Below are 24,961 nucleotides of genomic sequence, written 5' to 3'. Positions count from 1 at the left end.
CATTTCTGAGGACTGGGCCACATCTTCATTGTAAGAGTGAGGGGACAAATGTATTCAGTGATAGGACTTTAAATGAAGCTCCCGGCTACCACAAAAACAAGCTCAACAGCAAATGGTCCACTTTTAGCCTTTTTTCAAGCTACTTATTTTTTTGAACATGAACACATTATTTTCCAAAAAAAGACATCTTGGACTGCCAGTTTTCGTTCTCACTTCCACAGCACCAGAGTGCTTTGAGCTTGTAAGAAGGGTTCACAGTACAAGTTTACTGAAATCACAAATGCACTGTGTATTCTGCTGGCCCACAGCTCTTTTTAAATGTGTAAATCAAAAGTGACATATGAACAAATCTAGCTTGCTCAACCTCTCCATGAGACAACATCTGCCATAACACTTCCGTTTGTATTTCACAACACTGACAACAAATTTGGAGTCCTCAACACTACAATCAATATTGTTATCTTTGTAATCCATGTAGCCATGTTAGCTTACAGCATGTAAGAATGCTTGTGCACCGATAAGAGAGCAAGGGGGTGGAAAGGTTTGAACATGCTACCACAAAATATATGGGTATATTGCTAGGTTTAAACATAAGAGGCTGCATTAAACATGAATACAAAATTCAGCAGTGCTGGTGGGAAAGGACCATTGCAATCAATTTAGTACAGAAAATATGCTAGACTTCATGAACAGAACAAAACCGCTGATCAAGACAAACAAAATCAATTAGCCCATCCTGTAGCTATGTATGCTGTGTATCTAACAAGTAACATTACACATGCTTTGTATGGTACTACTGTGCTCCAATTGTTAAGCCAATGCCTTTAAGAGTGGTTACATTTTTCTCCATCACTACCACATTGTCTAATTCAAAACTGTGCCATGGAACCCTTTGCATTAAAAAAAAACAAAATCTACAAATTTTCTGCTGTGTCCATCTGTTGTCCCATCTCCCAACAGTGTGGAATTTCATTTACGTGCCCATTTCTTCCACTGATTGCATTTGTAGCTTCTATGTGCAAGAGAATATGGTCTAATAGCTCATCTTGGGCACCTACCTCTTAACAGTTTCTGATGATCTGGTTCCTTGTGGAGACATGGAACTCAGAACTGGGCACAAGAACTGCCTCCAATATATTGTGATGCCCAAAGCCATCACTAGGTGTGAACTTATGGTGAGCATTTCCATTCGCCAACAGTGGAACTTTGATTGGTATTGACTGCCGTAGGAAGTTGGCTCTGTATATAGTATTTCAAAGTAAGAAATAGTGTGCACAGAGTCCAAGGGTACCCCTTAGAGGGAAGATAGTGGCAAAAATAGATAATTCGAATGCTCTATTTTGTGGTAGTGTGGTCGAGCAGTAGGCTTATCCGAGGGTAGTGTTAAGCATTTGTTGTACACAGGCAATAAATGAGGAACACACACTCAAAGACAAATTCCAGGCCAATAGGTTTTTATATAGAAAAATCTCTTTTCTTAGTTTATTTTAAGAACCACAGGTTCAAGATTTACAAAATACTTTAAATGAAAGGTGTTTCACTCAGATATTCTACGAACTTTGAATAATCACTATAGCCTATATAGTTTTGACAAAAATGGCAATAAGCTATTTTAAAAGTGGACAGTGCAAAAAATCAACATTTACTTACCTCCCCCAGGAACTGTTAAGTTCACAGGTAAGTAAAACACTTACAGGGTTCAAAGTTGGGTCCAAGGTAGCCCGCCATTGGGGGTTCAAGGCAACCCCAAAGTTACCACACCAACAGCTCAGGGCTGGTCAGGCGCAGAAGTCAAAGTGGTGCCCAAAACACAGGCTTCAATGGAAATAGAGGTGCGCCCGGTTCCAGTCTGCCAGCAGGTAAGTACCGCGTCTTCAGAGGGCAGACCAGGGGGACACACAAGCAGGCATAGAAAGTACACCCTCAGCGGCACAGGGGCGGCCGGGTGTAGAGTTCAAACAGGCATCGGGTTTCTAATAGGAATCAATGGGGAGACCCGGGGGTCTCTTCAACGATGCAGGCAGGCACGGGGGGGGCTCCTCGAGGTAGCCACCACCTGGGCTAGGCAGAGGGTCGCTACTGCACTGGAGTTTGGTTCCTTCAGGTCCTGGGGTCTGCGGATGCAGTGTGGTTTCCAGGCGTCTGGTTCCTTGAAGCAGGCAGTCACGGTCAGGGGGAGCCTCTGGATTTCCTCTGCAGATGTCGCTGTCGGGGGTCAACTCTGGCTACTCACGGGCTCGCAGTCGTCGAGGAGTCCTCCCTGTAGTGTTAGTTTTCCACAGGTCGAGCCGAGGGCATCGGGTGCAGAGTGGAAAGTCTCACGCTTCCAGCTGGAAACGTGTGGTCTATAAAAGTTGCTTCTTTGTTGCAAAGAGTTGCAGTTTCTTGAACAGGGCCGCTGTTCTCTGGCGTTTCTTGGTCCTTTAGATGCAGGGTAGTCCTCTGAGGCTTCAGAGGTTGCTGGACCCTGTTGTAAATGTAAATTTGCACTTGTATAGCGCACTACTCACCCGTTAGGGTCTCAAGGCGCTGTACTCATACTGCTATGGAACCCCTCCTGGCTTTTCCCTGTGAGGTGCCCACTCCTGGGCACCCCCAGGGTGAAGCCAGGCATCCAAGCGCTGTTGGGGCCGTTGTGGAGATTAAGCAAGCTATTGCCCAGAGTTGCAGAGTGGGACCCATGAATTAGATTAGGCACCGAGGCGAGAATTATCTGGTCAAAGGGAATTGAGCCCAACACCTGCCGAAGCAGGACTTGAACCCTGGTCTTGAACCAGATCTCTGCTTCCGGGTCTGCCGCTCTAACCATTGAGCCACACTTCTCCACACTGTTGGATGCGTCGCTGTTGCAGTTTTCTTCGAAGTAGGGAGACAGGCCGGTGGGGCTGGGGCCAAATCAGTTGTCGTCTCCGTCTTCACTGCAGGGCTTCAGCTCAGCAGTCCTTCTTTAGGTTGCGGGAATCTATCTTCCTCGGTTCTGGGAGGCCCTAAATACTGAATTTAGGGGTGTGTTTAGGTCTGGGAGGGCAGTAGCCAATGGCTACTGTCCTTGAGGGTGGCTACACCCTCTTTGTGCCTCCTCCTTGTGGGGAGGGGGGCACATCCCTAATCCTATTGGGGGAATCCTCCTTCTACAAGATGGAGGATTTCTAAAAGTAAGAGTCATCTCAGCTCAAGACACCTTAGGGGCCGTCCTGACTGGGGGGTGACTCCTTGTTTTTCTCATCATCTCCTCCAGCCTTGCTGCCAAAAGTGGGGGCAGTGCCAGAGGGGCAGGCATCTCCATTAGCTGGGATGCCCTGTGGCGCTGTAACAAAGGGGGTGAGAGCCTTTGAGGCTCACCTCCATGTGTTACAGTTCCTGCAAGGGGAGGTGAGCAGCACCTCCACCCAGTACAGGCTTTGTTCCTGGCCCGAGTGACAAAGGCACTCTCCCCATGTGGCCAGCAACATGTCTGGTGTGTGGCAGGCTAGCAAAACTAGTCAGCCAACACTGGAAGTCGGGTATGTTTTCAGGGGGCATCTCTAAGATGCCCTCTGTGTATTTTTACAATAAAGTGCACACTTGCTTCAGTGTACATTTATTGTGCTGAGAAGTTTGATACCAAACTTCCCAGTTTTCAGTGTAGCCATTATGGTGCTGTGAAGTTTGTGTTTGACAGACTCCCAGACCATATATTCTTATGGCTACCCTGCACTTACAATGTCTAAGATTTTGCTTAGACACTGTAGGGGCATAGTGTTCATGCACATATGCCCTCACCTGTGGTATAGTGCACCCTGCCTTAGGGCTGTAAGGCCTGCTCAAGGGGTGACTTACCTATGCCACAGGCAGTGTGACGTTGGCGTGGCACTCTGAGGGGAGTGCCATGTCGACCTAGTCATTTTCTCCCCACCAGCACACACAAGCTGGCAAGCAGTGTGTATGTGCTGAGCAGGGGGGTCCCCAGTAAGTGGCATAAGACATGCTGCAGCCCTTAGAGACCTTCCCTGGCATCCAGGCCCTTGGTACCAGGGGTACGAGTTACAAGGGACTTACCTGGGTGCCAGGGTTGTGCCAATTGTGGAGACAAAGGTAGAGTTTAGGGAAAGAACACTGGTGCTGGGGCCTGATTAGCAGGGTCCCAGCCGACTTTCAAATCATAACTTAGCAAAGGCAAAAAGTCAGGGGGTAACCATGCCAAGGAGGCATTTCCTTACAACTGCCAAATGTTTAAAGCCATATATTTCACATTACTTTTAAGGTGTCATTCCTTTTGCACATCACTGAAAAATAGGTAAGGAAGCACTCGAGAGCACAGACTGAACCAATCTGATTAGTAGCTAATCAAACATGCAATCACTTTTGAACAACTGACTGATATGTAGGATCACCCACTAAGTACAGCTGATAATTTTGCATATTAATGAAGTCGGTTTAGTCAAGGCAAGCCAGTATCAGTTCTGCAGGGGTGGATCTGCCTTCAGGTCAGCATGTGACTTTTTCCCTTTGATGAGTATTACTTCAACAATACTATTAGGACTTACTGAGTTGCTACAGTTGCCATTACGGTTGCAAGCCATTCTGCCCTGGGCCCATAAAGTTACATTTTGTGAACAACCTACAGTACTCAATTGGTCTACCTCTTAAGATCGGTCAGCCATGCCTTTAGTGTTTGAATGAGCCTCAAGGTAATTTTGTGAGTATACTTACTAAGGAATTCAGGGCATGAGGGTCAAGGGCTAGCTTTGAGAGTTCTATCCATCCCATCACTGGCAGTGGAAGCTTCTTCCTGTAGGTTATAGCATTTCAGGATGCTCATAGTGTCTTAGTGAGATTTCCATCTATCGTGGACCTGTTGTTGTATACTTATATGCCCTGTACTTAAACATTTCCAATTCCCAGTCACATGGTGTTGCAGGTAATGCAATCATTTAGATAGAGAACTGGTCAGATCGTTAATAGATATGATTTAATCAAGTTCACTTTTAGCCCTGTCCAGTATAAATCTTGACAGCTCCAGCACCAGGTCTGATAAGACGGCAGAGATACCTTCACTAGCACTTTATCGAATATCTTGCATTATACGTTAAGCACCTAACGGTGTGTTGGCAGCGTATCTGGACTCCATACAATTACTGTGGCTTGATGATAATTACAGGCTTTATCTTGACAGCCCCTTTATGCTGGAAGATATTAGGGCTAACCAGGATATGGCGGGGGCAAAGCCACTAGCCATGACAACCCAGTATTATAAGGAGTAGCAGAAGACCTGAAGCTACATTTACTTGCAGTGTATGAGGACGCTAGATGCACTGTTTGTCCCCCTGAATGAGAGAAGCCTTAATAGTCACACTCCTAAAGCCAGAAAAACCTCCCACCCACATTGACTGTTAAAGGCCCTTCTCCATGATTAACCTAAATAATAAATACTTGCGAAAATGCTAGCAGTCTGTATCCTGCCACTTCTCCTAATAATAGTGCAGCCGAATAAGTCGGGCTTTATCTTAGGGAGCATTATATATGCCACAATCACCATACCCTCTTCACGCTCTTGCACATGCTGAACCCCCTTCTTTCCACTACAGCTGTGCTTCTAGAGCAACTAAGGCCTCTCTGGAGTGGTCTTTTTGTGCTTCTACAGTGCATAGGCTTCAGCCCCTGACTTAGTTCGATGGCTCAAACTTCTGTACATGAACCAGACTCCGAATTAAGCTTGTAGTTACCTGCCCATTCACTATTAATAGGGACAACAGATTGGGGCGTTCTCTATCAACATTCATTTATGATATTGCCAAGGAACCCCTAGCAGTCAGTCTTCAACTTCACCATGCTGTGGGAGGCTTTAACTGAATGGCCCGCCGGCTAGTAGTTTCCCTAGACGCAGATGTTACTGTTTGTCAGGGAGCAGACTGTCAATCTTACACAGAACTTGTGGAAGTTCACCCTATTTGCTGAGCTAACTGGAGTAGCCATTAACTGATCCAAATTGACCATCTTTCCTCTCACTGAGCGTAACTTGTTTTCCCATTGACTTCATCGAATGGGCAGATGGCAGTCTCTGGCTGGAAAACTTGCTGCGTAGTTGGGTGGTTGGAAGAGGAAATCCCACTGTAGACTCGCCTACCTCTGTCACTTGTTGGGTAAGTAGCCGTCATCAAGTTGGTGAACTTACCCAAACTTCTTTACCTGTTTTTTAACATCCCCATCCCACTCACTACAGCATTCTTTATATGGGTTAGGTCTCTTCCGATTCAGCCGCCATGAGTGGGCAGACAGCCAAGACTGGTGTGGGAAACACTGATCCTGCCGTTCGAACAGGGAGGGCTGAGTGCTCCAAATATTGAGCTCTACTAACTGTATGTAGACCCATTACACTTTCTACTGGTTGCACCCGGTTCAATTCCTACCCCACACTGCAGTAGAGGCTGATAATGCAGGCAACTGCCCCCTGCACTTGTCCATTTACACTAGTGTGACCACGTGGAGAAGTGGATACTGTGCACTGGACTCTATGGTCTTGGCACTGCTGCCTTAACACAGCCCAACTGGACTGTTTATATTCCGCTGGCCTTCCCTTGGTCGACAACCAAGCATTGTTTCTCACTGAGGATACCCATGCTGATGTCAGCAAGCTGGGGTGGCACCTATGTAGGATCCGTGATGCCATATCTGGAGCTCAAGGTGCCGACGAAGGACAGAGCAGACCAACACCACCTAACAGCGCGCAGGGGTACTGCTCAAGAAAAACCTCCAGATCCAGACTGATATCTGGGGGAAATTCTAAGCTATTGAAACTAAGTATCTATCAGATGCAGTTAAATCTCTCCCCAGAGACATCTGGAGCCCTCACTTAGTATTTGTCACTCCGCACAGTTGTCAGCATCTATCCCAGACGCCTTCATAAATGTCATCTTATTAACGTAAATGCTTCAAACATTACATCTCTTGTATTTGTCTCAGAGTATTAACACGTTACTTGTATACTGCATATTATTGCACATTATTCAAAGTGATGTGCAACACCTAATCGTGATTAACATTTCAATGATATCTGTTTTTAGGTGGAGCACGCAAGCAGTTTGACCTGTTATAAGTACTGTGGGCTTTTAACCACACACATCTCACACCCATTACTTCACACATCTCACACCCATTTACTTTACTGTGGACCCAGCCAAGCCTGGGTCCACGGCACTCTAACCTGCATTGCACGACCTCCTGAGTTGTCCTCCGGCGACGTGGGACTCCTTTGTGTAACTTCGGGTGAGCACCGTTTCACTCCTTCGTAGTGCCTGTTCCGGCACTTCTGCGGGTGCTGCCTGCTTCTGAGGGCTCCTCGTCCTGCTGGGCGCCCCCTCTGTCCCCTGACGCAATTGGCGACATCCTGGTCCCTCCTGGGCCACATCAGCATCCAAAAACCCTAACCACACGACTTGCAGCTAGCAAGGCTTGTTTGCGGTCTTTCTTCAGGAACACACTTCTGCACGACTCTCCACGGCGTGGGGCATCCATCCTCCAAAGGGGAAGTTTCTAGCCCTTGTCGTTCCCGCAGAATCCTCAGCTTCTACTGTCCAGTAGCAGCTTCTTTGCACCCACAGCTGGCATTTCCTGGGCATCTGCCCATCTCCGACTTGCTTGTGACTTTTGGACTTGGTCCCCTTGTTCCACAGGTACCCTCGTTTGGAAATCCATCGTTGTTGCATTGCTGATTTGTATCTTTCCTGCAGAATTCCCCTATCACAACTTCTGTGCTCTTTGGGGAACTTTAGTGCACTTTGCACTCACTTTTCAGGGTCTTGGGGTGGGCTATTTTTCTAACCCTCACTGTTTTCTTACAGTCCCAGCGACCCTCTACAAGGTCACATAGGTTTGGGGTCCATTCGTGGTTCGCATTCCACTTTTGGAGTATATGGTTTGTGTTGCCCCTATCCCTATGTGTCCCCATTGCATCCTATTGTAACTATACATTGTTTGCACTGTTTTCTAATACTATACTGCATATTGTTGGTATTGTGTACATATATCTTGTGTATATTTGCTATCCTCATACTGAGGGTACTCATACTTTTGGCATATTGTCATAAAAATAAAGTACCTTTATTTTTAGTATATCTGTGTATTGTGTGTTCTTATGATATTGTGCATATGACACTAGTGGTACTGTAGGAGCTTCACTCGTCTCCTAGTTCAGCCTAAGCTGCTCTGCTAAGCTACCATTATCTATCAGCCTAAGCTGCTAGACACCCTATACACTAATAAGGGATACCTGGGCCTGGTGTAAGTACCCCTTGGTACTCACTACAAGCCAGTCCAGCCTCCTACACATACATACCCTCTAAGGGCTAAATCTATGGTTAAACTGCATTATTTGTTATTTTCTTTTGGTGTGGTTTAGCTCTCTAGGGGCTAACTATATACTTAGATGACCATGTTTCTTACAAAGGCAATTTTCATTGCGGTCCTCTAGGGGCTATTCTAAGCATTACAGTCATATCAACATATCAAAATAATTGTGGCATGGAAACTTGTCGCATAATGCTTTGCAGAGCATTACTTTTACAAAACGTTTTTGCTAATAACTCAGTCTCTGATGGTCCTAGGACAATGGGACCACCTTCAAAACACTGACCACAATGTGATCTTTCTGTCTACATCATGTTAGTGGGGGCTCCAAATTAATAACCCATACCACTATTCATTATCTTTTTGAGCTCTCTCATGGTTGGAACGTTTGTTTTACAGCTGGGATAAGTTATGTTTTATGGCTCTTGTTTGCAGTATCATTGCAGTAGTCCTGCTAGCCTTGAAAATGTGTAATGGACAATGCCCTCTAGGGGCTTACTATAGGGTTACACTGCATTCCATTCTCCCATTCTTTTTTCCTGTGGTTATGCTCTCTAAAGGCTGACCGTATGGTTACATGACTATTCACCTTCCAAATGCTATTTATATTGTGTTGTCCTCTAGGGGCTGTTCTGAGCATTGCAATCAACTTACTATAATATTCGTGGCACGAAAACTCACCCCATATTGCTTTCCAGGGCATTACTTTTACAAAAAAGTTGTGCTCCTAAATCAGCCCGTGGTGGTCCTAGGACCATGGGATCATCTTCAAAATGCTCGGTGTACATCTCTGGGTCTCCACACTAGGTTAGTGGGGATCCCAAAATAATAACCCCTCCCACCATTCAGTGTCTTTAAAGCTTTCTCGTTGCTATAACTTTTGTTTTACAGCTGGGAGAAGTTTTGTTTTAAAGGCCTTTTTTGCAATATTGCAGTAGGCCTGCTAGCCCTAAAAGTGCCCTCTAGGGGTTAAGTATATGGTTACACGTTACTTTCTCCTGTTTTTTTCCACGGGGTTATCCCCTCTAGAGGCTATCAATATGGTTACATGACCACGTTTCCTACAAATTGTATTTTTGTTATGAGGCCCTCTAGGGGCTGTTTTGAGCATTACAGTCTAATGCCAAAAGTTTATTTCTGATAAAAGTTTATATGATAATTGTATGCGTTTTAATCTCTCCTTATTACAGTTATGACCATAATTCAGGCCAACTTAACATCCTTATTACACTATGTTTGAACACTTTTAATATGTTTGGGTGGCCCTTCTATTGTTTTCTCCTCTGTGGCGGTCTTGTGTTTTTTTGGGGGGAATTTGTTAGCAAGCCAGCAACTCTGATGGGGTGGTGAAAGTGGTATTCCATTGGAATGAGCATGGCAGATTTAAATTAAGAGTCTGAATGGCAACATTTTCATTTTCTGCTGCAGATAGAGGAATAATGTAAATGGAAGTGCTTTACTGATATGCAGGGCCACTGGAATTATATGGCAGGAAAAGACGAAATTATGAGACATGGTTGACCAATTTATGCGGCAAGAAAAGTGCAGTTATTAATTTACAATGCCAATAGCTCTAACTCTAGCAAATATAAGACGTACTGCATTGTAAAGGCTTGTTCTCTTATGAGATGTGTACCTTTGCAAACTTTTTTTTTACTAAAAGCACATAATATCAATGTATGTCTATATCAAATGGTTCACTGCCAGATTTCATGGTAGTACCCACAATTGTCTCCCTAGCAGAGGTGGCAGAAGGCCACATTTTTTTCAGCATTGTACTTTTCCAAAGTGGTGGGATCAAAATGTCCTGGTACGTTTTCAAATGATTCAGGTGCTAGTTTATTGCTGTCCATTGTTTTACCTCTCACCAAGCCCCTAACAGGTCTCTCTCCATCTGTGCGTCAAGTTCCTTTACCGTCACCGAATAGCTGTTCACAATGTGCAGATCTTAAATATGTCAGAAGCATTTACTTTGCCATTTCCTTTACTGCTGCAGTGTAGTCTTAGACATATTACTAACACATTTGCAACATAGTACTAACTGCACCATAGTACCAACAGAGTTTAAAAGAGCAGGGGTGGGCATGATTTTCATTGTTATTAACCTGGAAAGAAGTCTGACAGAGCTGCCACTCATGTTGTCTGGCCATATATTCTAAAATCTCAAAGTCTTAGTTTCTAACACTTCTGAGTATTTGATTCACAGTACCATCAATTTAGTATTGTCTAGGTGGCTTTTCTGGCCACCCCTCAACTCTTCATTACAACGGATCCGGACTCTTTGTAGAACTTTTCAGACTTGTACATGGATCCTACATAAAACTACTTTCAGCAATTCTCCACTCGCTCAGAACGTTCTCCAGGGACCGTGAATTTTCCCAGAAGAAATTCCAAAACCACCTCCCTCAGCTCCCCACTAAAGGCTCCATCACTAATGTATTCTGCCCACATTCGCTAGGAAGAGATGCTTGTGTTATGATACCATATTAATTATAGTATGGAATGTGCATAACTTTAGAGCATTGAAAAGTTCACGTTTTGATTAAGAGTTCACTATTCTATAGTAGGTCAGATCACACAAAGAAGTGCACTCTTGGGGAAAGCCAATTCTCTGACTAAGATCAACAGAAGAGATGTAGATGACATCAGGTCTCTTTAGGCACACTAGTTTTAGGGTACCACTAGTTCTGTTGGGACATGCTTAGATACTAATTAACAGGAAGATTGAGATCAGAGGTCTTGGGTGCAGCAGAAACAGAAGGAAAACCTTGATAGAATGAAAACCTAAATTGGACATGCGTCTTTCAAACATTGGAAGGCTGTTAGATGATTTCCATACCCTGAATTCCAACACCAGCATTCAAAATGTGGATTACTTACGTTCCCCTATCACCAGAAGTTGTCGTAGGCTTGAGTGTTATCTGTCGTTGAGGATCTTGAGCCTATTGGAACAAAGATTATAATTATTATTAGGGGCTTCTACAGTACATGTATCAGTATGTGTTCAATATTTTATTTTAACTGTGGAAGTGTTAGATAAGAGATCCACATCCCAATTGAAAAGGACTACAAAGCACAATGTTTGTATTTGCCCTGATATGTCAATGAGTGCTACATCAACTAACGATTACATTCAGAAGCATGCTCCCCCATTTGAAGACCGCCTAGAAGTTCAGCATTTACTCAATTAAACTGATGTCAGGATGAAAGCTTTACGTTCATGAAGGTTTCAAACCTGATGACCTAGATAATGAGAATGCTCAAAGTAACCAACAGCGCATTACAAGGATGCAGTCAAAGAATCAATAATTCACATATTGGATGAGGCTCTTATTCATAACTCATTCAGATGCCTCTAAATACAGCAAATCCTGCTGTTTAGCAAATGCTAAACAACAAACCCTATGTACCTTGCTTGTGGATTCTTGGGGCTCATCTCGCTGCTCATGATGCCTCTCTTGCTGCTCACGCATCTCCCTTTCCAGGCGGCAAATGCGACCCTCATACTGAGATTTAAGAGCACTCATCCGCACATCGAGCTCTTCCTTCTGCTGGTCCATAGCAGTTATTTTCTGCTTCAGCTCCTCAGTTTCCTTTAACAACTGCTCTTTGGCTCCTTAAAAAAAAAACAAAAAAAAAAAACAGTTTGGCTTATCAGAAAATTAAGTACCTAAAAATTCCTATCACTACTTGTGAAATGTCAAAGTTTGTGTTTTAGAGCTCTCGGGAGGTGGGGGTAATTTTGAAGTGTACGTGTGACAAAGGTAATCAGGCAGCCATCATTACCGTTAAAGACTGATGATCGGCCTTCAACAACTTCAGACTGGGATTTCAGACTTGGCCCTTGTATGGTCAGGATAATTGGACAGACTATCACACTAAGATAAACACACTGCAGCACATGCACGTCCGATGCCCTCTAGGTTAGCTGTAATTCAGGTGATTTGCTTAGTTATCTGACCTCAGGCTTAGAGGTTATTTAGCAATACCGCTTACGATTACTGTCTCCCTAAATAATTAGGAGGGACACAAAACTGTTGTACAAAAACTGACTGAATACTCCCTTTAAATGAAGGTAATCTCTCAGTCACAGGAGCCAAGCAATCACAGCTTACTCCAAGAGAAGGCCTGGGGTTCAGAAACCATATACACTTTAGATATATCTATAACACTATGCCTAAGCAGTTTTGATGATTTTGAAATGCAAGTAATGAAAGTAACATTTCTTCGACATGAAAAGTTCTAAAGAAAAATGTGACATTCTGGGCTGGACATAATACCTCACTAGTGTACTTAGCTCCTTTGCATGAGGCACTATATTAACTCTGAACTGTTCTTACTTTTGCCCATGCTTCTGACTGAAGGACTGTAGCAAAAACCAGTGTGAAGTAGGGAGTGTCAGGATCTCAAAACAGTTCATGGAAAAGAGGAGTCAAACAAAGGTACTTACCTTCGGTAACACTTTCTGATGGATATTCTATCAAGCGACAGTTTTTAAAAATGACCAAAAAGTTACAAAAGTAACTTGTACTTCTGATGGATACTTCTAACCACTGGCGCCTCACCGTTACATGAGTTACCAAAGTAGTACTTCTCAAGGTGGAGATCTTGAAGTGTGCTCGGGCCAAAAAGACGAAATTCACCTTCCCGTTGGATGAGGCTGTCAAGGAAGTAGTGCTTCCTAAATGGGTGCGCAGATGCCAACGTCACAGCTTGCCACATGTCAAGAACAGACATTAGGCAAACTAATGCATTGGCAATAGCAGTGGCCCTGGAGTGAGCCCCAAGTACTTCCAGATGCCACTACTTAGATGCGCAGCAGATCTTAATGAAGAAGACTATTCACTTTGACCTTTTCTACCCCACCTTACCTGTCTTTGCCCCGGAGAACTCAACAAAAAGCTACTCGTCCACTCTATGGCTTACATTCAATCTACTTAAAAATTAAAGGTTATTTTGGGGTTCAGTCAATGGAGCCTCTCCTCATTTGAAGGATGAGGCAGGGCAAAGAACATCAAAAAAGTGTCACAAGTTAAGGCAAAAAGGCAAGCATGGTCCTCAACATCAGTTTGACTTGGAAAAGCGTATAGGTGAGACTGCAACGGAACAGCCTGGAGCTCACTCATGTGATAAGCTCAAGTGATTGTGATGAGTAGGATAGTTTTGAGAATCAGAAGATGCAATGATCAGCTGTCCCCACCCCCCCTCGAAGGGAGTACACATGAAGACTGTCAAGACCAATTTAAGATTCCGCTATGGCATCACAAATCATTTGATGGAACATGTGCTTCACACCTTTAATAAACTGCGTCACAACAGACTGATGAAGAGTTGGTCTGCCAAATGTAAAGAGGCTGAAAGGGACCGCAAATAGCTTAATGCACACCACTGCAATAACTTGCTGGACCAAGTATAATACAAACAACAAAACATCCAACCAACATGCTGTCATGAAAGTGGTTGGTATTGCAACTTACACATCAGGCCATAAATGTATCTCAGTGTAATGCATAAACAGAGACTTTGAAGAGGAATGCCAGGGTGTGAGGATGACAACTACAGGAGGTAGATCAAACACAGTCAATGGCCACCACACAATCTCCACGGATCAAGGTGTAGATTGTGCAGGTTCACACACAGAAGATCCTCCTGGAGTGCTAAGCTGAAGAGAGGACAAATGCTCAGAAGTTCCAGGTATCACACTTTCCTGGCCCAATCCAGACCTTCTCCAGAACCCAGGCAGGGGTGGATAAGAGTCCCATGCACCACTCTAGCCTGAATGTGGATCCCAGAAATGGCGTTCTTGGGAACACCAACATAGAAGTTTAGACACCATGGGTCTCATTATGACTGCCAGGTTGCTGCCAGTCGACAGCCTGCGTGTCTCGGCGGTTGTAAACCACCAGGGCAGCGCTGCTTGCAGCATTGCCCTGGGGATTACGAGTCCCATTTCTGGGGCTACCGCCATGCAAAGGCTGGCGAAAGGAGGGGGCCCTGCAATGCCTATGTACTTGGCATTGGTAGCACAGGGGCCCCCACTGACAGCCCCGTCACGCTTTCCACTGCCCGATTTAGAGGCTGCTGCACCCGCCGCACTGCCACATTGGCACCGGCTCGATTACAAGCCAGCATCAATGTTAAGGCCCTGATCACTGCAGGCCCAGCGGGCGGAAACGCTGTTACCGCCCGCTGGCTCTGCAGTGAACTCCTAAGAGGCCCAGCGGTGTTCTGGCTACACAGGAAGTCTGATAGCGATACAAGTTTGGCAGGCGGCCTCCACCGACCGCCAAACTTATGAGGGCCTATGTTCTTAATAGCTGTAAAAACATCTAATCTGTGTCCTTCTCACTGTTAAAAGAGGTCCTGCACCACCTCTGGATGCAACCACTGCTTGTGATCCATCAGGCATCACCAGCTGATCTTGTCCTTCCTGGTATTAAAAGATCCTACCAGAAAGTTCACAATGCCTTGACACTCCTGACCCGCAGTGCCTCTGCACAGGTCCCCACTCGGCCCATCTTGTTGCAGTACTACATGGCCATGGTGTTGTTCGTGGGAACCTGCTTCACCATTCGTTTGAAGCATACAGAAGGTCTTCAATGCTAGGCAGGTAGCCTGCAAGTCCAGAATGATATAGAGCCAGGTTTCAGCTGGAGAGTAGAGTGTTCCGATCCCTACCTCTTCCAGAGGACTTCCTCAACCCAGGAGGGACACGTCAGTCACCCTCATCAGTTGGGCATGGTGAAGGGAGCAGGGTCTGCCGCTGGTCACGTTTTTGCTTTACAAGTGACCACTCATTGCAGGAAGCAGGTTCTTTATATATCAAAATGAGATATATTGAGCAAAGAGTTCAGGGGTTACCATACTAGTGGACAAGGGATTGTTCTAGCAGCCCCAATGTGCTCTTTTAGCAGGTAGTGTGGACAAACAGCTTAGGCTTATCAGAGAGAAGTGAAACATCTGCAAATACAGTCAATAAATAAGATGTCTCACTAAGGAGATTGACACCAATTTCCTTAAATAACATCTTTATATGTGTTTTGGCACTAGAATCAAAAGGTTCAGGTAAGTTTTGTAAGACATTTTTTTCCAGTTTAGAAAAGTCCACAGTGCAATTCCTGAAAGCTGCAATGTTATCCTCTGAAGGAAAAACAAATAGGGTAAACAGGTAGAGTACAGTGACTTACACCAATCTCCTGGACTTAAGGTAAGTATTAGGCAAGGATCAAGGTCCCAACAACAGGTCTCACCGGGTGGCACTGGGGCGGCCGGGTGAAGAAGTGTAGTTTGGTGTCAGGTGCCTAATGTTGGTCAATAGGGATCAGTCCGGTTAGAAAGAGGCTGCAAGTTAGAACTGAGACTAGTCAGTGTGAGCCACCAGGTGGGCTTGATTCTTGCGATGCTCCGGGGTGTAGGGACACAAGTGGTCTTCTCCTTGGTCTGGGGCATTAGGGTGCAGAGGATTCTTGGACCCTCAGGATTCCGCCACCAGTAGCGGTGGAGTGTAGCCCACAGAAACATGCTTCAGGTGTGGAATGGGGGACCAGTCCAGATGAACAAACAAGTGGGCTCAAGTCTCACGAGCCTGGGGGAAGCAGAGACACCAGGAGTCCTTTTCTCCTCGGTCCGGGGCATACAGGTGCAGTAGACCATCGGGTTGCCTTCACCAGAGGCAGTTGAGGGGGGCCTGCTGAAAGAGGCTGCATGCATCTGTGTGGAGGTCACAGTGGGGAAACTTACAAAGAGGCATCTTTCTTGTAATTGTCGAAGTCAGCTGGCAGGGTTGATGCAGAGTCAGTCACTGGTCTTCAATTGATGCCTTTTGTTTCTCTGGGGTGCCCTACAGCAGGAATCTGATTTTCTGCTAACACATGGTCCCCTAAATACTGAATTTATGGGTGTTAGGGGAGTGTTTGATAGTAGCCAATGAGCTACTTACCCCTGGAGTAACTACATCCCCTATATCACCACTTCTTGAGGGATAGCCCTTGTAAGGAAATGCCTCCTTGGCATGGTTACCCCCTGACTTTTTGCCTTTGCTGATGCTATGTTTTGAATTGAAAGTGTGCTGAGGCCTGCTAACCAGGCCCCAGCACCAGTGTTCTTTCCCTAACCTGTACTTTTGTATCCACAATTGGCACACCCTGGCATCCAGGTAAGTCCCTTGTAACTGGTACCTCTGGTACCCAGGGCCCTGATGCCAGGGAAGGTCTCTAAGGGCTGCAGCATGTCTTATGCCACCCTGGAGACCCCTCACTCAGCCAGCTTGTGGGTGCTGGTGAGAACAAAATAAGCCAAACCTTAGACATTGTAAGTGCAGGGTAGCCATAAGAGTATATGGTCTGGGAGTTTGTCAAACACGAACTCCACAGCACCATAATGGCTACACTGAAAACTGAGAAGTTTGGTATCAAACTTCTCAGCACAATAAATGCACACTGATGCCAGTGTACATTTTATTGTGAAACACACCCCAGAGGGCACCTTAGAGGTGCCCCCTGAAACTGTATCCAACTATCTGTGTAGGCTGAGTGGTTCCAGCAGCCTGCCACACTAGAGACATGTTGCTGGCCCCATGGGGAGAGTGCCTTTGTCACTCTGAGGCCAGTAACAAAGCCTGCACTGGGTGGAGATGCTAACACCTCCCCCAGGCAGGAGCTGTAACACCTGGCGGTGAGCCTCAAAGGCTCACCCCTTTGTTCCAGCACCGCAGGACACTCCAGCTAGTGGAGTTGCCCGCCCCCTTCGGCCACGGCCCCCTTCGGCCACGGCCCCCACTTTTGGCGGCAAGGCCGGAGGAAATAATGAGAATAACGAGGAGTCACTGGCCAGTCAGGACAGCCCCTAAGGTGTCCTGAGCTGAAGTGACTAACTTTTAGAAATCCTCCATCTTGCAGATGGAGGATTCCCCCAATAGGGATAGGAATGAGACCCCCTCCCCTTGGGAGGAGGCACAAAGAGGGTGTACCCACCCTCAGGGCTAGTAGCCATTGGCTACTAACCCCCCAGACCTAAACACGCCCTTAAATTTAGTATTTAAGGGCTTCCCTGAACCTAAAGATTTAGATTCCTGCAACTTACAAGAAGAAGAGGACTGCTGAGCTGAAAGAACCCTGCAGAGGAAGAAAAGAAGACACCAACTGCTTTGGCCCCAGACCTACCGGCCTGTCTCCTGCCTTCCAAAGAAACCTGCTCCAGCGACGCTTTCCCAAGGACCAGCGACCTCTGAATCCTCAGAGGACTGCCCTGCTTCAAGAAAGACAAGAAACTCGAGGACAGCGGCACTGCTCCAAAAGAACTGCAACTTTGTTACAGAGGAGCAGATTTAAAGACCCCTGCAAATCCCCGCAAGAAGCGTGAGACTTGCGACACTGCACCCGGCGACCCCGACTCGACTGGTGGAGAACCAACACCTCAGGGAGGACCCTCCGGCGACTCCGAGACCGTGAGTAACCAAAGTTGTCCCCCCTGATCCCCCACAGCGACGCCTGCAGAGGGAATCCCGAGGCTCCCCCTGACCGCGACTGCCTGAACCTAAAGTCCCGACAGCTGGAAAAGACCCTGCACCCGCAGCCCCCAGCACCTGAAGGAACGGAACTTCTGTGCAGGAGTGACCCCCAGGAGGCCCTCTCCCTTGCCCAGGTGGTGGCTACCCCAAGGAGCCCCCCCCCCCTTGCCTGCCTGCACCGCTGAAGAGACCCCTTGGTCTCCCATTGAAACCTACAGAGAACCCGACGCTTGTTTACACACTGCACCCGGCCGCCCCCGCGCTGCTGAGGGTGTACTTTTTGTGCTGACTTGTGTCCCCCCGGTGCCCTACAAAACCCCCCTGGTCTGCCCTCCGAAGACGCAGGTACTTACCTGCTGGCAGACTGGAACCGGGGCACCCCCTTCTCTCCATTGAAGCCTATGTGTTTTGGGCACCTCTTTGACCTCTGCACCTGACCGGCCCTGAGCTGCTGGTGTGGTAACTTTGGGGTTGCTCTGAACCCCCAACGGTGGGCTACCTTGGACCCAAAACTGAGACCTGTAAGTGATTTACTTACCTGCTAAAAATAACAATACTTTACCTCCCCAAGGAACTGTGAAAATTGCAGTGTCCACTTTTAAAACAGCTATTTGTGTTTTATGTTAAAAGTATATATGCTACTATAATTATTCAAAGTTCCTAAAGTACTTACCTGCAATACCTTTCAAATGAGATATTACATGTAGAATTTGAACCTGTGGTTCTTAAAATAAACTAAGAAAAGATATTTTTCTATAACAAAACCTATTGGCTGGATTTGTCTCCGAGTGTGTGTTCCTCATTTATTGCCTGTGTGTATGTACAACAAATGCTTAACACTACTCCTTGGATAAGCCTACTGCTCGACCACACTACCACAAAATAGAGCATTAGTATTATCTCTTTTTGCCACTATCTTACCTCTAAGGGGAACCCTTGGACTGTGCATGCTATTCCTTACTTTGAAATAGCACATACAGAGCCAACTTCCTACAACCCTGTCCTAGAGTTTCGAGCTCTGCCATCACCAAGATGGCAGACTTTCAAAAAAATTGAGTCCACATCAGGCAGCTCACCGTAGGGGTGGGCCAGACCAGAGAGAATGGCACGCCTCTCTGGCTACTAATTTTCCCACCTGTCCTGGTGCCAAATGGATCTTGGGAGTTGATGGGGGTTGAAGAGTGTTGTGTCAGCATTCTCTCCTTTGAGGGAAGCCAGATATACATATCTAGGGCGATGTGCTTCTTTGGAGCTCCCTGCTTTGGAATGCAGATTTGTCAGTCATCCTGTTGGGAGGGGCGTGATAGCCATGCCAGAGCAGGCTTAGATTATGTCCACCTGAAAGCGAAAGCTGTCACCTCTGGGGGTCAGAAACGTGTCTGGAGGTGAGAAGCCAGTTAGAACTAGTCAGCCAGCATACAGGTACATTTTTCAGGGGGCTCCTCAAAGGTGTCCTCCGGGTGCATGTATTAATATGTCCATCACGAGCATCAGTGAGAGCTTAATATGAGATGTTTGATACCAAACATACCTTTCTTCAGTGAAGCCATTATGTAGCTGGGGAACTCATATTGACCAGTGTCCAGCACAAACCTAAATGGCTACCCTGTTCACTCACTAAGTCTAAGAATTGACAAAGACATAGCAGGGGTATATCTGCTCTTCCAGGTATGTCCTTCCATGTAATATAATGCACCCTGCCTTAGGGCAGTAAGGCCTGCTGTAGGTGTAGCTTACATATACTGCATGCAGTGTTATGGGACATGGCACTTAGGTTGTGTGCCACGTCATGTTTTCACTTTTAGCCGCACCAGGACATACAGCTTGCAACAGCAGTTTGCATGTGCTACTTGAGAAGTCTGAGGGTGGCACAAAACAGGCTGCAGCCCTGGGAACCCTCTTTGGTTCCCGGGGGGGAGGGACTCAGTTATTGCCAACTGGGGAACAATTGCACAGTTTTAGGGAAAGAGATCTGGCACTGGGTAAATGGTTTGCAAGAACCCAGTGCACGTTCAGTCAAAATTGCATCAGATACCAGGCAAAAAGAAAAAAAAAGACCATGTAAAAAAAGGGGCACTTTCCTACACTCATGCGCTCTTCTCTGAAACCTGGATGACATCCAGCCAGTATTCTTTGGTACTGAGCCCACCCAGCATTCAGATCTCACAGTACAGCTAACATATGCCTAGGACTTAAAACAATCTTCAAAGTTACCAGTCTTGAACAACTAGTGACTTGAAACATCTACTCAACCTAATGGCAATGCTCTGGACCTATGAACTAGCCTCATGATTTTTTTAGAACATTAATAGTGCCACCAATACATGAGAATGGATCGATGTGTTACTAGCAAACAGTAAACGTGAATTTGTCACTAAAGTACATCTGAGAAATTAACTTAGTGTATCAGAGGTGAATAGCTTGCAACAATACCGAAATGTTAAGCACATGTCAATGAACAACATCACTAAGCAACAGATCAGGCTAAAGAAGCACTAGCTTTATATAAAGAACGTGTCCAGTCCTTATTGTTTCAATGCATGCAAAGTGTGCTGCGAGTATTAACAGATAACCAACCTACCACTATGCAACTTAAGTCATCTTAAATAAAATTTAAAAAAAATCAAAAACACTTACTTTTAAGTATTATGGTGTGGGTTAATGCTCAGAACATACAAGTTTATAGTCAGTCGCGGGGGTGTGCGGGGGGGGATGGGTGGCGCATCCAGGTTGACACCAAACACACCATCAGAAGCATAGGGGCGGCCGGGTGCAGGGTGCAAACGCAGCATCAGGCTCTCAATGCTTTTCAGTAAGGGTTCCCCTGGAGTCACAGGCTGGACAAGGAGGGCCACCTGCTGAACGTTGCTGGACCAGTAGTCTGATTCCCCAAGGATTGGGGGGGGGGGGGGGGGGGGGAGGGTCCTCCAGATTTAGGCTGCAGGCGTCCGTGTTGGACACGAGGGGTCAACCCAGGGCGGACACTAGGTCAGAAACACCTGGGGACCAGCTCTAGTCAGTTGAGCCCCTTGGACACAGGTTGTGGGCAACAGGTGCAGAGTAGGCAGGACTCGCAGCTCTGGGGCAGTTCTGTAGTCCTTTGCTGGAGTTTTTCTGGACTGGGACACTTGTCCACAGGAGATCTTGGTCCTCTGGGGAACAGGCAGTCCTCTTGAGGCTTTTAAGAGGTCGCTGGTCCTGCTGGATGAGTCGCCTTTATGTAGCAGGGCTTCAGAAGCTGGAGACATGCCTGTAGGGGTGGGGCCAAGCCAGTTGGTGCCTTCAGTCTCATCTGCTGGGGGGACAGCTTAGCAGTCCTTCTTGGTCACCAGGCATCTGGAGAGCTGGGTTCAGGGAGGCCCCCAAATCCAGGATTTAGGGGCGTTACAGGAGGCAGAAGCCAATGGCTACTGTCCCAGAGGTTGACTACACCCTCCCTTTGGGGAGGAGGGGGGTTGGGGGGGGGGGGGTCTGGGACACAGATCGAACCCTATCGGTCCTCTTCTTTCAAACCAAGATGGAGGACTCTTCAGGGAGGGGGTCACTTCGGCTCTTGACACCTTAGGGGTGGTCCCAGCCAAAGAGGTCACTCCTTGTTTTTCCCCAAGTTTCTCACCAGACTTGGTGCCACAAATCGGGCTTTGTTCGGGGGTGGGGTGGGACATCTCCACAAGCTGGAGTGCCCTGGGGCACTAACAGGAGGCCTGAGCCTTTGGGGCTCACCACCAAGTGTTAAAGTTCCTGCAAAGGGGGGCTGAGGGGGAAGGTGTGAAGCTCCTCTACCAACTGCAGGCTTGGTTTTTTACCTCAGAGCACAAAGGCTCTCAACCCCATGGGGTGAGAAACCTGTCTTCGTGGCAAACAAGCACGGACTGGGGAGTCCTGCACTAAAGGATTGGGTAAAATACAGGTGACATCTCTAAGATGCCCTCTGTGTGAATTTTACAACAAATTCAACACTGGCAGCAGTGGGAGTATATTGCGCTAAGACGCTTGATACCACACTTCCCAGACTTCAGTGAGCCCATTATGGAGCTGTGGCGTTCGTAATGACAAACTCCCAGCCCATATACTAAGTATGGCCACACTGCACTTACAATGTCTAAGAATGGAATTAGACACTGTAGGTGCATATTGCTTATAAAACTGTCCTCACCTGTAATATAGTGCAACCTGCCTTAGGGCTGTAAGGCCTGTTTGAGGGGTGTCTTACCTTTGCCACATGCTGTGATTTGTGGGCCAGGCACTCAGAGGGGTGCCATGTCGACTTTGTCTTTTACTCCCTACCAGCGTACACACAAGCAGCACTGGCAGTGTGCATGTGCTTGGTGAGGGTCCCCCAGGGCGGCATAATGCATGCTGCAGCCCTTGGGGGCCCTTCCCAGGCCCCAGTGCCCTTGGTACCATGGTACCTTTTACAAGGGACATAACTGTGTGCCAGGGTTGTGCCAATTGTGAAACAAAGGTGCAGTTTTTAGGGAAAGAACACAGGTGCTGGCGCCTGGTTAGCAGGAGCCCAGCACAGTCAAGTTAGCATCAGATATCAGGCAAAAATGTGGGGGTTCTGCAAACAAGGGGCCAGTTTCCTATATTGGTGCCACCCCAGCACTGACGTCAGTTTCTTTCACAACTTTCCACACCAGAAGCACAGAGCCATCTAAACTTAGGCCCTGAAAAGGAAGTCCTTGCTCCTAGAAATCAGGTTGCATAGTGGGGAGGATGGCTGGGTTGGTACAGAATCTGCAACTAGAATATGTATCTACCAGAGAAGGAGCTACCAAAGTTAGATAACTTGTTTATCTAAGAGACTTAGTTGCAGATTCCTTCCCTTTGAAAAGATACCCAAGAAATACCATAAACCTAGGCGAGTCTACGAACCAAGTACATAATAGAAAGTCTTGCAGGACCGAACTAGCAAAGTGCCTGTCCCTCCAGAATTGACTGTCCAGGCAGTAGTGTTTGGTAAACTTACACAGGGATGCCCACATGGTCGCCTGGCAGATAGGAACTCAGAGTGCCAATGCAGTGGTTGCTGCTTTGACTCTGGTAGAATAAGCAGCAGAGGGTTGCCTCTTGGTCAGTGCATAGCAGATCTTTTTACAGTTCAACCCATCTGGAGATGATCTGTTTCTGCACTGCCTGACCTTTCTTCACACCCACATAACCGACAGCTGATCGTCTGCCCTGAACTAACTTGTATGATCAAGGTCTAACGCAAAAGCTCTTTTTCGGGTCCAGGCGGTGAAGTCTTCTTCCTTAGAGGGATGCAGGAGGTGCAACAATTAGGCAAGAAGAGGGATTGGCCTACATGAAAGGGCATAACAACTTTTGGCAGAGAATAGGCCCTAGTGCGAAGCACCACTTTATCAGGATAGACAGAAAGGTCCAGAGACTTGGATGAGAAAGCCTCCAGCTCACTCAACTCTGCTAGCAGATGTGATGGCCACAGGGAAGGCAGTCTTTAAAGTAAGAAGCCTGTCAGGACAATTGTGGAGAGGCAGCGCACATCAAAAGGTTAAAAAAAATATATATATATCTACTCCCATTGGGGCATTTGAATGGAGATGGAGGAAACATGTGTAAGACGTTTAAGAAACCTATGTTTTTAAATAGGAATTCTTTTCACTTTAAAAAAGTGGACACAGTGCAATTTCTGGGTTCTGCAATGTTATCCTATGGGAGGAAAACAAGCTCTGCAAACAGAGTGCAGTGATTTACAAGGCCGATCTCCAGCAGTTAAGGTGAGTAGTGGGCAAGGTCCAAGGCAGTACCTACAGTACACCCTCAGCGGCATGGGGGCAGACTGGTGCAGAGTGCAAAGCAGTGTCGGGTGCCCAATGCGTTCCTAAGGGATCAGTCACTGCGAAAAGAGGCTGCAGGCTCCGACAATGGGGCCAGTCAGGCTGTACCAACAGAAAGGCTCAGCCTCACGATACGTGGGCACAGGTAGGCACCTTTGGTCCTCTTCTCCATGGACCAGGGACAACTGGTGCAGAGGTGCCCTTAGGTGTATTTTTTCTGACTGGATCGGTTGTGAGAGGGGGGGGGGGGGGTGCGTGCAGAGGCTGCAGGGGGTGTGTGCAGAGGCTGCAGGTGGCACCAGGGAGTTCAGGAGGGGTGAAACCATGATGGTAAAGGAACCTTGGGGCACCGCTGGTCCACTTCAACTTGGGTCGGAGATGGGGGTGTAGTGGTGACTTCAGTTGTCAAGGTTTGGCAGTTTGAGGCTTCAGTGTCCCTTCTTATGGAGTTTGCTGGATAACAGGTCTGCTGTTCACGGGAGGTCTGGAGTCTTTATTGAAGGTAGGCAGTCCACCTGGGTTTCTGGAGTCACAGCTGCAGGACGGGTCTACAAGGAATGCAGATAGGCCAGCAGGGTTGTTCTCAGATCAGCTGCTTCTTTTCTCCTCTTCTGCTTCTGGTTTCGGGGCTCTTCTGTGTCCTTGATCTTTTTAGGTCATCAGGATCTGCTTCTCTGGTGCCAGAGGCTCCCCTAAATGCTCAAAAGCTTTACTCTGTCTCACCATTACCCTACTCCTATCAGTTTGACCCGCAACCTCTATCTGAACTGATTCATACCAAACCTGTTCTAATACTATGATCTTCCAAGTTCGCTTCTACAGACTCTACCCTCCTCCAGCTCCTTTACTCCTCCCAAACCTCATCTTACTACTATGATCTCCCAATTAACACTTCTGGATTCTTACTTCCTATATCCCTCCATTATTCTATTCAATCCAACTAACAGACTCACATGCCTTCTTCTCAAATTAACTCATACCTCCCTAAACAAACACTACCCATTTTCCCCTATACTAATCTGCCACTAATCCTTTTGGGTTACAGAGTAGAGTGCTCAAGGACCTAGCTGGAGCACAAGAATCCTTGAATCGCTCAAGTGCAGAGTCTGCTTTTTCTCCAAAGAGACGGGTGCCATCAAAGGGCATGTCCATGATTGGCTTGGACTTTCCCTGAAAAGCCAGATGTCCTCAACCAGGTGTGGCAGCTCAGAGCCACTGACTATGCAACTGCTCTGCCCAGTAAGTAGGTGTGTCCAGTCCACATCGAATTGTGAACTTTGCTGCGCCTCTCTCATCAGCAACTGCTGGGGAAAGAACAGCATGGGCC

At 46.8% G+C, this 24,961-nt stretch overlaps 1 protein-coding gene across 3 annotated transcripts in view; it reads right to left on the bottom strand.

Annotated features, from left to right (window-relative positions):
• Positions 1-24,961, bottom strand: part of TPR (translocated promoter region, nuclear basket protein) — a 920,136-nt gene that overhangs the window by 364,326 nt on the left and 530,849 nt on the right. For all 3 annotated transcript variants that reach the window (XM_069232002.1, XM_069232003.1, XM_069232004.1), the window contains exons 34-35: positions 11,736-11,941; positions 11,206-11,267 (exon numbers count right to left, since the gene is read on the bottom strand). In XM_069232002.1, the coding sequence (XP_069088103.1) occupies positions 11,206-11,267; positions 11,736-11,941 (268 nt within the window). The remainder of the gene's footprint in view (positions 1-11,205; positions 11,268-11,735; positions 11,942-24,961) is intronic.

The sequence above is a fragment of the Pleurodeles waltl genome, chromosome 4_2, assembly GCF_031143425.1.
Source record: "Pleurodeles waltl isolate 20211129_DDA chromosome 4_2, aPleWal1.hap1.20221129, whole genome shotgun sequence".
NCBI lineage: Eukaryota > Metazoa > Chordata > Amphibia > Caudata > Salamandridae > Pleurodeles > Pleurodeles waltl.
This window is presented reverse-complemented; position numbering and strand designations above follow the sequence as displayed.